Source organism: Onychostoma macrolepis, chromosome 03 (assembly GCF_012432095.1).
Source record: "Onychostoma macrolepis isolate SWU-2019 chromosome 03, ASM1243209v1, whole genome shotgun sequence".
Taxonomy (NCBI): Eukaryota; Metazoa; Chordata; class Actinopteri; order Cypriniformes; family Cyprinidae; genus Onychostoma; species Onychostoma macrolepis.
The window spans coordinates 32460052-32473955 of NC_081157.1; the positions used below are offsets into that span (position 1 = coordinate 32460052).

The following is a 13904-nucleotide window of genomic DNA, read 5'->3' on the forward strand; positions in this document are numbered from 1 at the left end:
TATCAAAGTACTACAAAGTGATACTAAGTGTGATACCACACTGTAGCATGGTATGGATTGTTATTATTACATAACTGTAATTATTATATATTGTTATGCATTAAGGGGGTAATTCGCCGCTTTCAAGTTGAGGCTTTAATAAAACTTGGCTGTCAAGGGAGTAGAAATTGAGGGTAGGTCTACATAACTACAGAAACCACAAAAAAACCCAGTGGCATTCCCTTTTCTCAAAAACCTAAACACCCATAATGCATTTTTAATCCACTGTCCATGGGCAAGATCACAAAAATGAAGAAGTTCAATCTGTATTTTTAACAAAATCCCTGGAACTGTCTTAAATCTGCCAGATGATGCAAAATGACAACTAAAACTACAGATCAAACTTCCACATTCCTGCTGACAAATTAACTGGGATATCTGGGTGCAGGTAACAGAGAAACAGTACACATTCATTTACATATAATACCGACACTGCAACAATGTAAAGCTGGATGGAAATCTGCAAACTTATCCTTTAAAGAAATGTTTTGAAAAAAATTGTCAAAGTTTTCTTAATTCAAAGTGTATAAGTCGCTTTTGTTGACCTAAATTGTATTTTCTGCTTCTACATGGATCAATAGCTGTGCCTTGCATGCGATACAGCATTTAGGACCATAACCAAGAGTTCTATCATTTCTCTAACAATACTATTTCTGGGGGGAAATAAAAGTCAAATAATCAGTCCTGTTAACTACACATTTATTTTGAAGGTTATGGATTAACCAACAATGAAATGGTTTTACAGACAGGATAAACTAAGCATTGCCTTTGCTGAGGAATGCATGGACATTGCAGATGTTTAGGTTCATTAATAACAAAGAAAACCCATGATGACAGTAATTGGCAATTGTGCATGTCTTCTGCATACAGAGACAAATTACTCGACAGAATTTGAACTGTAATGACTTCTTTAGTGAGGTTATTGCTTACATGAGGCCCTGAGATGGTGCGATCAAGTGTGCTAAATTTTCCTATCAACCATCAAACTATTTCTATAATTTTTAATTAGTACCTCTAGGCAAAAATGGATAATATAATGTATCAATTCTTCCTTGCATTTCTATTTTTAACATAAAAATATCTGTACCCTTCACTGAAGTATTCATATTGCTTGTTATTTAAATCTACAACTCAAAGAGAAATGTGAAAACTAAGCAATTAAACTCTACTCAGAATTCACTTTCTCCTCTTCATGGAATCCCTGACATATCAGAGAATTAATACATTGGGAAGAATAGCGAGAGAAGCTGCAACTCCCTTCAGGCTAGTAAGTTCCCCAATCTCCAAATTAACTCTGAGGCAAAGCTTATTATGGCCACAAAATTAAGGCACATTAAATTCATGTTCAGCGCATGATATGACAGCAACTACTCTCCAGTACTGTAGCACTGTAATCTTTGAAAACAAAGATGGCACTGACTGAGTTCACTAGCTATTACTAGAAACAAAAAGGCCCCAGAGAGGATCATGCATAAACATTTCGGCTACTGTTGGTTACTTGTGTCAGCCCCTACAAGGCAACGATATGAACAACAGCTTCAGCTGATAACATCTCACCAACCTCCTTAGAATTTTTAAATCAAAACACTAAAGACATGACATTCAGTTAGTAACAAACTCATATATCATTAAAATGCTAGTTTCTAAAAAATAAACTCCGGTATTTCTGAATTAAAAATGAACCTGCTATATACCTTGCTCCAGTCCTGTGACCAACAATAAGCAATAAGCAATAAGCAGTTGACGTTTCATTGGACATTGATCAGTAGTTTAGTGCCAAATATAAATGGGACTGCAGGGGTAAATCTGCTAGTCACCTGTAACAGTCTCCCAATTTATGGCCCCAAAAAGAGCAAATAAAAATTACAGTGCAGATACATTTTTATACTGCTATAAATCACAAGATATCTAAAAACAACATAAACAAAAATAAAAAACAAACAATGTGAATTTAAGAGATGGTACATCTGCAAAACACAACGCAAATCTCCAACAAAATAGTAAAACAACAGGTAGCAGTTTCAGTCCACAGACACAATAACAGGGTTGATATAAATGTAAAAGCAGACCCCTTCTCAGATAGTGGAAGACTTGGGGCATAAGATATGATTCAGTTCCTGAAAATAAAGCATTTTCATATTAATGGTTTAGGAATACTTGTTTTCCCAATGATGTGAGAGCAAAAGACATGCTTGTGCACTGGTAGTGAATAGTACTTTATTCACAGCATTATCTTGGGTCCTGTTCCAAAGTCCAACCGTTTCACCATCCTGCAACACAAAACAGAGAAAGTTTGGAGAAGAATTATTATGAACAAGTCAGATATGATACAATCTACATAATTTTGGACAATTACAGAGATGTACTGAAATTAATAGTGAGACTAACCCCTTATCATACAATCCATTTGTGTTGGATGGGATTTCTGGGGTTTCCCGTGAAATGCTCGGTGTACCCTGGCTTATCGATGCACGGCTGGGTGTTTTCTCATGGATGTGTAACTCTCTGCACGATGCCAGCTTCGATTCAAGGTTCTGAAAAGGGAACAAAGGGACATAGAACATTATTATCAAAACTACAGACCAACCTCAGTTGAAAGCGTGTTTATTTTTTGGTAATATCCACAGTTACAGCTGGACTCACCCCAACTTTCCTCAACAGTTCTCCAACGATGTTGAGGGCAGATATCCTTGCAGATGTGGTGAGAGGAGTTCCAGTCAGACCTTCAACTGGACATGACAGAAAAAAAAAAAAAAAAAGTTAATAAATCAAAACTCTTAAGTGTTAGAAATCTAAGGCTGGAAGATGCGGGAAATGTTCTTTTCTTCCTCTCCTTCCTTCAAATTTGTTTTTTCTCCCCATTTTTTCTTTAACTCAAAATTCTTGTATGCGAAATACAATGTTGATATTGTGCATGAAAGTAAATGAATTAGTATCATTAAACTGCAATAACTCAAGTATAATGCACAGCATGCAAAAGACATGAATAGGAAACTTTGAGTGACACCATTGGATACTGTCCTTGGGCCAGTTAGGCAGCCCTTACAGAAATTAGTGGCCATGCTGTGTTTGTGCTCACTTCTGCTGTAGGAAGCTGAGGGGGTGTTGAATGCAGTCCCTGAGCCTGGAGGTCTGGAGGGTGTGGCATGGAGAGATGGGAGGGCGGAGGTAACAACAGACAAGGGTCTTGCAGGTGTGGCCTCTGGCTTCTCTACATCTTTAGGAAGGCTGATCGATGGCTTGCGCTCCTGTTTCTGCTGTACAGCCAGTTCCTGTCTTAAATCTGCCCCGAGGAGAAAGGAGACCGTAAACACAATCAGAGTCTGTTAAAACATCTGAGACTGGCAAATCAGAGGATTATTCTACTGATTATCGACGAAAATAGAAGTTTGTCAGTTAGATACGCGTGAATGGTGTATATGCAAAGAGGTTTCCCTTGAGATTACCTCTGGCTTCGTCTTTTAATCTCTGTACTGATTCTAGAAGATTCTCTTTTTCATCAAGCTCACTCTCAAGGAAGGCATTTCTCTCTATAACATGATTCATTCTCTGCTCAAAGTCCTCAAGTGACATTATAGTCGCCCTGTAAGAACATGATAGACAGGTATTAGTAATAAATTGATAAACTTTTGAATATCTAGAATGTATGACATATATTCCTGGCAAAAACACTAAACGCACCTCTTAGCTCTTTCCAGGTCATCGTTGGCTTGCTCTAACTCCCGGATATATTTGTGCAGTTGGTCTTTGATGGCTGTGGTCTCTGCCAGGTCTCCTTCTAGAGTTGAGATCTGCCTGACTGCCTCAGTGTGTTGCGTTTCATACTTCTCCTGTTAGCAAACAAGACAAAGGACCACACAAATAGATTTAATGAGAAAGAAAAACGCATATGAGAAATTACACTTAAACTTATATTATTTATTCCTAGTATTGTACGTACTTATGTACAATCCTAGAAATAAAAATATACAAATATCAAAAAATAATAAACCACTATTCACTATTAAGTTGGTCATATTATTTTATGTTTTTTTTTTTAAAGATGTCACATGCCCACCAAAGCTGTATTTATGTAATCAAAAAAAAAACAACACACAGTAATATTGTGAAACATTTTTACAATTTAAAATGACTCTTTTATATTTAAATTTATTTAAAACTTTTGAACTAAAGCTGGATTTTCAGCAGCCATTACTCCAGTCTTCAGACAGATGACCCAACAGAAATCATTCTAATATGCTCTTATTATTAATGTTGAATGGTTTATATAAACATTTGATTTATTTATTTATTTATTTTTTTTAATTGCATTCATCCGCCACAATAAAGTAATGTCTTTGAATTATCAACATTTGGGGGCTTTCTCAGAAAATAATGATACAGGCAATTAATTTTGATTAATCAACTGGTATGTAATTAGGGTTGCGCGATATACCGGTACTGGAAAAAAATACCAGTACATTTTTTATTTCAAACAGTACAATATTATGATTTTGCTCATTTCGGTCTATGACACAGTGTTGTTCACTGCGTTGCAGTAGTGTTACCCAAACTGATGAGAAACCGGCAAATAGAGGAACAAGCTGGATCAAACAGATACACCAAATAACAATTGTGCTGACGATAAAAAATAAGAGAATTTTGGGAATGCTGATATAATGCAAATGCAAAATAATAGATCTGCCACTTGTTCTATGCAATGTGTTATTTTTACAGGAAGATTGCTCTTCTGGTATAATTCAATAATCGCTCAATTAAAAAAAAATAAAATAAAATTTTGATTGGATCACTTTTGTATCATTAAAATGCAACACGTGTTTCATGCAGTGTACTTAATAAAACTGTTTTTAATTCAGTTATCTTTTCAGGCTGCTTATCCACAAGTTTCCTACGCCCCATGAGGCCTTGCGTCAAAAGTTGGAGTGTCTTCCGGTTCGAAGTAAACAAGCGGGACTGTCATCCGCGTCTGGAGAGCGTCAGCGCCGCAGATCATAGTTACCAGCTAACATAAACATTAAAGACTCGTAAAATAATTTTAGCTCAAAACACACTTTCAGACTGCAGTAAGTGTTTGAAATAACTTCTGTGTGAGATCCGATGTAACTTAATCCGATGCAAAAGACCATGCACGCATTACCAAGGTAAATATAGTAAATACGACCGCCTGAAAAATCAGACAAGTGATGTATTTACATATTTTATCTGTCAATAAGTCTCCTCTCTTTATACCTGATGTTCATATATAGCTCCGCGTATGTCATAAATCATTAACCTAATTTTTGTTCGGGAGCTCCCTGTTCTTCTTACTGAAAATATAACAATGTATTGGGACTGGAGAGAGTGTTAAAGCTACTCATGGTCGTATTTTTAATGGAAAAGTATAAGAAATGATCATTCTATCTAAATGTGATGTAGACCTAAACTGTCTGTGACTACAAATAAACAGAAACAGACGCGACTGAATAATTGGCTGTGTTTGTCTTTCTTTTGTTAAATAACAGTAAATACCACTTTATTTCTGTATGACTAGTTATCGATCCTGACACAAACTAATTAGTCAATGTAGCACTTATTATTGTTAAAACAGGTCTGAGGTTATTAGCCCCGCCCGGCCCGTTTAAAGCACTGGCTCCGACAGTGGAAAAGACCTGAAAAAAAAACTTACCCTGTGTCCCAATGTGCATACTATCCACCCTATCTGCCCTAAATAGTATTGAAAATTACTAATGTCACATAGAATTTAGGATGGATAGTATGCACATTGGGACGCAGGCTTAGCCTCTTCGCACACAAAATACCATGGGTATACTACTTCCGCCGCCTCACCGGAAGTTTTACCCACGTTCTTTTTTACAGTAGCACCCCCCAGAAACTTGTGGATATGTCACCTATGGTATCGAATATCGATTTAGTATCAATTCCAAGGTACTAGATTCTGGTCTTGTACCAAAGCCAAAATTGTGGTATTGAGCCATCCCTAGATGTAATTGTAGCCTAGATGTAATTGCTATGAGATTATGCATTTAAATGCACCTTGACTTAGGTCTCTTTTTAAATTAATCTAGCAACATGGCTTTACAACCATGTTTGTGCAACAAACGCCAAGTAAAAACATGAGTGAGCCTCCATACCCTCCAGACACTGATGCAGAAATAAGCATCAGCTGATTTCCTCATCCTGAATTGGATCTCTGTTGTTTGTCTGTGAATGTGTGATTGTGTTCTCAGTAAGCACTGAAAAAACCAGACACAGACATTCTGGATGTACACATTCATCCAAAGGAGATTCAAATGGCTTTTATCTGTGGTTATATGCTTACAAATGAACGTCAGTTAGAGATAAAAATCTGTATTCAAATATTACAGATAAAACCTCATTAATGTGCTTCATGAGACATCTGTGTCACAGCTATTCACAGTACATTTTTACAGCCTATCATTACGTTGTTCACATATGGTTTGAGCTAATACAAAATGGGGGGGGGAAATATTATGAAATAAACGTTTTTCTCAAATACGCGTTGGACACAATTATTGGCACCCCTAGAAATTCTTATGAGTAAAATACCTCTGAAGTATATTCCCATTCATATTCACAATTTTGAGCACTCCAGGGTGATTATGAACATGAAATTATCCAGCCATGGCTTCCTGTCTCACATAAATATAAACAGGAGGGAAAACAAAGCCCAAATTCCCTTAATCATCCATCACAATGAGAAAAACCAAAGAATATAGTTCTGATGTGCAGCAAAAAATAATTGAGCTTCACAAATTGGTGAAGTGGCTTTAAGAAAAGAGCTAGAGCAGTGAAAATTCCCATTTCCACCATCAGGGCAATAATTAAGAATTTCCAATCAACATAAAATGTTACGAAACTGCCTGGAAGAGGACGTGTGTCTATATCGTCCTAATATACAGTGAGAAGGAGAGTTTGAGTGGCTAAATACTCTCCAAGGATCACAGCTGGAGAGCTCGGGGTCAGAAAACCTTAAAAAAAAATTGTCAAACAGCATCTACATCACCACGTGTTGTTTGGGAGGGTTTCAAGAAAAATTGGGGTCACTGAGCACAAAACCAAGCTTCTGCTGGCCATTCCGGTCCTCTGACCTGAACCCTGTAGAAAATGAGTGAACTGAAAAGAAGAAGCACCAACATGGAGCTGGGAATCTAAAGGGTCTGGAGTGATTCTGGATGAAGGAATGGTCTCTGATCTCTTGTTCTCTAACCTCATCAGGCATTATAGGAGAAAACTCAGAGCTGTTAAACTGACAAATGGAGGTTTCAAAAAGTATTGAATAAAAGGGTGCCGTTAATCGTGGCCAATGTGTATTAGAGAAAATATTTATTTCATAATGATATTTCCCCCCATTTTAAATTCTTATTATCCAATGAAAGGTTAGATTTTTGTGAATTTTTTAAATAAAAGATCAAAAGGATTAACATTGCAGATTAATTTTCACAGCCTTCTTTGATCATATTACCAAGGGTGCAAATTGATGTATTAGAAAAATAAGCACATACATCCTATTTTTTCACATAATATTTTGCTGAGCCACCTTTTGCTCAGCAAAATATGCAGTATGCAGTCTGCAGTATGCAGTCTGCAGTAATGAGTGATTTGGGTACATTTTCATTTAAATGAACCCATAGTCTAGTTTTTTTTAAAGAGGTTGGAGATAAAATATTATATGTACTTCAGTTATCTTTAAAAAAAAAAAAGTGAAAAAAAAGTGAAGTGACATACGGCCAAGTATGGTGACCCATACTCAGAATTTGTGCTCTGCATTTAACCCATCCAACGTGCACACACACAGCAGTGAACACACACCCGGAGCAGTGGGCAGCCATTTATGCTGCGGCGCCCGGGGAGCAGTTGGGGGTTCGGTGCCTTGCTCAAGGGCACCTCAGTCATGGTATTGAGGGTGGAGAGAGCGCTGGACATTCACTCCCCCCACCTGCAATTCCTGCCGGCCCGAGATTCGAACTCGCAACCTTTGGATTACGAGTCCGACTCTCTAACCATTAGGCCACGACTTCCGACTTAGTCAGAGGCACTTACATTGTGACTGTGCCCCTGAATATAATGTATTTGCAATCAACTGTAGTCATCTGCATTTTTGCTTACAAAAGTATGGGTCAAATAATTGACCCTTTGCAAAAACTCGCCCCCTTAGTTACTGTTGCTATGTCCGACAAGTCATGGCATATCACGCCACACAACGCGTTCTCCTGCAATGAAAAATACATTGCAGAGCAAAGAGGAAACTGACAACACGACGACAAACAAGACAGAGCAGGTTACTTCAGGTATGAAACAAAGTCTTAGCTTTCAAATTGTCATTTAAGAAATTCTAACAATAAATACAGTCTTGTGGCTCTTTAATGTGACAAACGTAACGTGACAAATCGCTGTAGCGCCTCAGTTCAACTGGCACGTTAAAACGATCATCTCTTTCTCTTTACTAGTTATAGCATGAAATAAACATGAATGAACATCAGAAGGTATCTTGTTTCAACCGCGGAAAGATGTCTATACACCATTTTTCAAGTTTAAGTCTACCAAGGTTAATCTACTCTCCTGTCTGGTTTGTTTGTCAGACAAAATGGCAAATTCAGCATTGTGATTGGTCAGATCTCCTGTCAATCAAACTCCCAGCAAAGTGTCAACTAGCACCTTAGGTCAGCATTAGGTCAATGTATCATGGGCCCTCCATGTATCAGAGAAATCTAGCACACTGGCGAGCCACCCAAACGACTACTCAGCCAAATACATCAAAATCTACAAGCGACTATCATAAATCAATTTATTAAGTTTATCAGTTTATAAATCAGTTTATCCAGCAAGGCCTCCAGCATTGTAAAGGACCCCACCTACCCCTCCCACAGCCTCTTCCAGCTCCTACCAACAGGTAGAAGGTACCGGAGTATCAAAGCTCGTTCTGTCAGATTGCTCAACAGCTTTTTTCCCCAGACTGTGAGCTCTTAACTCCAATCTCCCTGTCCCCCTCTGAAACCATGAACACCTCAGCCCCCCAACTCATTAATAACAATTTTTCCTAAGTGCAATTCTGAGTATTCTACACATGTGAGTGTGTGAGCTATACAAACCACCTGTAGTAACGCACTCATCTCACTATATGCACACTAGACACTTTCTATAAACACTCCCTGCTACAAAGACTCATTAAGATGATATACATTTACTTGAGCATTGCACTACAAAATCTTTTTGCACTATGCGCTGCTTCCCACAAAATCCCTCTTCAACACAACAATTTAATGTACAAAATATATATTTTTCAGCACAATTTCATATACAAATATCTCTTTTGCACAATTTCATGTACAGTATTTATGTAAAGTTCTTGTACAGTCTCAGTTTGTGTATGTGTAGTCAACTAGGTATAGTAGTTATAGTATTTATAATATATGTATAGTCAGATGGTTAACTGTTGTATAGCTCTATTGTTTTTCCTATACTTGTATTGTTGTGTGTTTATCTTATGTTTAACTAGTATGTAGAACCGTGGTCCTGTGAGACACGACATTTCGTTCCACTATGTGTCCACACATGCTCAACTTGACTTGACTAACCATGTGTCTATAGCCCTATTCGAACAGGACTAGTTTTCTAAACTACGTTTGAGTTTCGGTTCTATTCATGTACCAATTCGGACGGGACTGACATCTCCGTGTTTATTACAGAGGTGGGAGGGTCTGTTTTGTACATCTGGGCATTGCAGAGATCACGTGCTCTGTATGCGTGTATTGCGTATAGTCAGTCATTTTACGACAAATACCATAGTGAAGCTTAATGGCTAGTATAGCAAAATCATGTTAATGTGTGGTTACTTTAGTTTAACTATTTTATTTTTTTAGTTATTTGTAGCAAACCCATGTTTAATTTTCATAAAGGTACATATGTAATTAAAACATTATGTGATTGAGTGCAGAAATGAACGCGAGTAATCTTGCCTGAAGCTGATATTACAATAGCCAGTCTTAACAGTTTACGTGATCTAGATCTTGATTTTACTACTGTTTTTGGGGTTTTTTCTTTGCCGGGAGGCAAATATAATCGAATAATATAAGTGCAGTAAGCGCGTCTACGGTAAATCACGTTGGCCAAAACACACAAGAAAAAAACATTGTGAAAAATTATCGTCGGCAGTCACAGACATTCGTATTCGGACAGGATTAGTTTTCTCAGAGGATCACCGAGTTTGCTGAAAAACAGTAGGTAATTTGCTCTGGAATTATTACAGATGTTGTGTGAGAAAAACACAGACGTGGCAGATTCGGACGGGATTAAAATCACCAAGTACGTCTGTGAAACACAAATTTCTCTAACGACCCCCTGGAAAACTAGTCCTGTCCGAATAGTGGTTATGATGCACCACAGTACCTTGTAATTTTCTAGTTCCATGCGGAGTCTGTTGTTGGTTGTAAGAAGCTCGCGATAACGTGCATCACACTGCTTCAGCTCTGCCTCCAGCTCTGCCTCATAGTCTCGACTCATCTGCTGAAACTCCTGCAGCTCCTCCTGCGCCTCCTCAGCCCTGAACAAGAAGTTATTCAATGCGATGACTGAATGTGGGCTGTAAAGGAAGATCTTATACTTTGTTCTATCCAAAGTGTTTAGGAACAAACATGGGCTCTGCAAAACTGCCTTACTTTTCCTTAGATTCCTTCATATCCAATGTAGATCAAATGTCATAATGAATGAAAAACAACACTGAAGTACCTTTGCTGGTATTTGGCAGCCTGTTCCTTCCAGTAGTCCCTCTCTTGTTCAACAGATGCAAATGTTGCAGGCTCAGGGTCACTCATTGCTGTTCAGTCAGGTTTACTGGCAAAATAATGGCCATCAATATATTACAAAATGTAGTAATAAAAATTAATTGATGGCTAAAATATATAAATTATATGAAAACATTGTCGAGGTGCCAGCCAAAAGCAATCACGATGATGATGATGAAGATGATAACACCTGAGCACAATCTGTGAAACTTACTAGAATATTCTGTTACTGAAATAGTTTCTTCTTGAAAGGATGCACAGCTTTTTTTGTAACAGTAGGGGAGAAAAAAACAGAAGAGGAAGGGCGTGTCTTGTGATGATTTTGAAAACCTAAAGATATTTCCCCTCAGGCGTACAACTCACTATTAGGCTACAATTTTAACAGTAACAATATGTCAGTATTTAAGGACTGTGTGACTTATTAGACTATCTGAAGACTTCTTAAGGATTTATAACCTAAGCTAAAATAACACCAAAATTAATTCTCTATTTAAAAGCTGCAATAAAGCGGTATGCAGTTGTGTTTCGGAATTCGGATAAAATAAGCATGTCCCGATAAAGTAAACATTTTTAAAACACATCAACTTTCTGTCACCATCATATGTAAACACATCAGTCTTAAAATTGCTAACTTAATGTTAGCTAGCTAACAACAAACCGGCCACTTAAAGTTATTAACAGTCAGCGGATTCAGTCTCCGACAGAAATCACTTTAATAACGAATGAAGAAGACGTTAACATGTAGCCTCAATTGTTTTATATTTACATAACGTTATAATTAACAGCTTGTTGCGCAGCGCTTTAGAGAAGTAACGCATCTCATAACTCAACCGAACTGATACAACTACCCCCACTATTCTCAAGAGCCATCACGCTAGCTAGCAACTTACCTCCGGCTAATGCTCAAAGTTGCTTTCTTCCAAATATTTATTCAGTTCCTGTGAGAGATATGTTAAACTGAACAGAATGCTCACGATACTGAGGATAAAATACTAACACTATACGAACTGTTTTCTGGCACGTTACACTCCTGACAATGGCACTCTTCTGTTGTGTAAAAACTCTGAGCTCGTGGTTTGTTTCATGCCCGCTTCTGATTGGCCGATTTGTAATGATGCTATCATTTTGCAAGCCGTCGGTTGGTTGGGTGTCTCCACCGATCCTCCTTTATCTGCGCCGGACACTAGAAGGCGCTGAAAATAGAGTGGGGGAGCTATGGCGTCACTTTGTAGGCAAAAACCCGGAAGCGAGTGCATTTTAGCACTTCCGGTTCCATCGTCCCAGAGTCAATGGGTTTTTTGAATGGGATTTTGGTTAAATCCCTTAAATAAGGTCCGTGGTTCAGACAGGCTTAAGATACTTTCACGTTTTATTCTACGACATAAAACACACCAGTTACACCCCACGCGTGATTTTTTTAAACTGTTATGTTTCTTAAAAAAGACGGTTGTTAACAAGTTGCTAGATGGGACTACAGGCGCTGTCGGAGACATTCAGCGTCATCACGCCGAACAGTTTGTCAATTTACAGTATTTTCCAGTTGTAGTATAATTTGTTATACAATTAATTGTAGAATAACCAATGAATAGTTTCCCGCATTTTATATTGTTGTTCGGCTGTTTTTTGCTTTGTCCTGAAATACAACAAGTCTTCGGAGGGAAGATGCTCGTTTTATCGCTTACTGATACAGAGACTCTGGGTTCGTATCATAAGGTAAACTCATATTACGATTATTACATGTAAACACCACATTTACAGGCTTTACGTGGTCAAAGTGAAACTTTAATGATGCATAGTGCTTAAAGCTACATTAAAATTAAATGTTTACGGCCACAAGAAGCTGTAAGAAAGCATAGATTGAGGATTTCCTAGAAGCAAGGATAAAATAACATTGTGTACCCACCCTAACAAAATAAGAGCTGAAATGTGGTACTTTATTCACTAAAATAAGTTTAATCTTACCATATCCAAAAACTCGCTCACTCTGCTGTTATTTAATAGATTAAATGCACTAGAATTTTATTGAGTAGTAAGTGAACACGTTTTTAATTAAAATATTCATATTAAATCAAGGATTTATTGACTTTTAATGCACCTTATTTCGAAATGTACAGAAATACGTGCTTTCGTGTGTCCTTCAGTTATGATTATTTAATTTATTCACTATAATATTTATTACTAATGTCTCATTTCAGTTTGGCTCTAGTTTTGTATTTATTCCAGTTTATATGAAAAGGTTCATGTAGCGTGGATTAAAATTCATCCACAGAGTAAATCCTTTTCACTGAATGTGTTAAAAATAAGTTTGAAACAGTTGCCGTATCGTGCTGGTGGTGACACTGAAGGCGAGCGACGGTGCTGTAGTTCATTTATAGCCTAAGTTTAGCTTTTAAGTTTTGGTGCTTGTATTTAGGCTTCAAAATTCATCAAAGTTATATTATTTTGTTCAGATTATATTGATGATTGATACTATGATTGAACACAGAGCTTATTTTTTGCGATAATTTCATGCTAACTGCCGATCCGCCTACAAAGTGACGTCAAAGTTCTGCTCGACTCTAAAATATTAATGATTCACGGAAGCGATTAAAAGTTTCGTTGCATAGTTTTGTTTTTGTTTTTTTTCGAACGGTTCGATTCGGTAGTGGTTCTTTTACGTCATGACGTGGTACCTTAAATTCCTTCCGTAAGGTAGCAGGGTACATTTATAAATTCAGCATTTTCCCAGTTACTTTTTTTTTTTTTTCCAAATAATAATGTTTACTGTAATTCAATGTTTCACAGTTGAGTTAGACGCAGTCATGATTCAGCTCTTAAAACAGTCATTTAGAAAATAATTGCATTACATTGAACAGTACTAATTTATATAATACTGACAATATTCATTTACATCTCCAGCTGAAAAATTGTGTGTATGTGTGTGTAGAGGACCACACCTGCAGAAGGCAGGCAGGAATGAACGCATGAATCTAAAAAGAATAAAAATAAAGTTAAAAATAAATATAGAACATTTATAAAAGAAAAACGTCACACACACAAAAATGCAGCACTAAATTCAATTTT

The 13904-nt window shown here is 37.2% G+C and overlaps 1 protein-coding gene across 1 annotated transcript; it reads right to left on the reverse strand.

Moving 5' to 3' along the window:
* Positions 1-724: 724 nt before the first annotated feature.
* On the reverse strand, positions 725-11997 carry nde1 (nudE neurodevelopment protein 1). The gene is made up of 10 exons (XM_058771905.1): positions 11732-11997; positions 10786-10890; positions 10447-10600; positions 3721-3869; positions 3486-3622; positions 3119-3322; positions 2683-2768; positions 2428-2573; positions 2256-2309; positions 725-2156 (listed from the first exon to the last, which is right to left on the reverse strand). The coding sequence occupies exons 2-9, from the start codon at positions 10869-10871 to the stop codon at positions 2261-2263; spliced, it is 1011 nt and encodes a 336-aa protein (XP_058627888.1). The 5' UTR covers positions 10872-10890; positions 11732-11997; the 3' UTR covers positions 725-2156; positions 2256-2260.
* Between the last annotated feature and the right edge of the window lie 1907 nt (positions 11998-13904).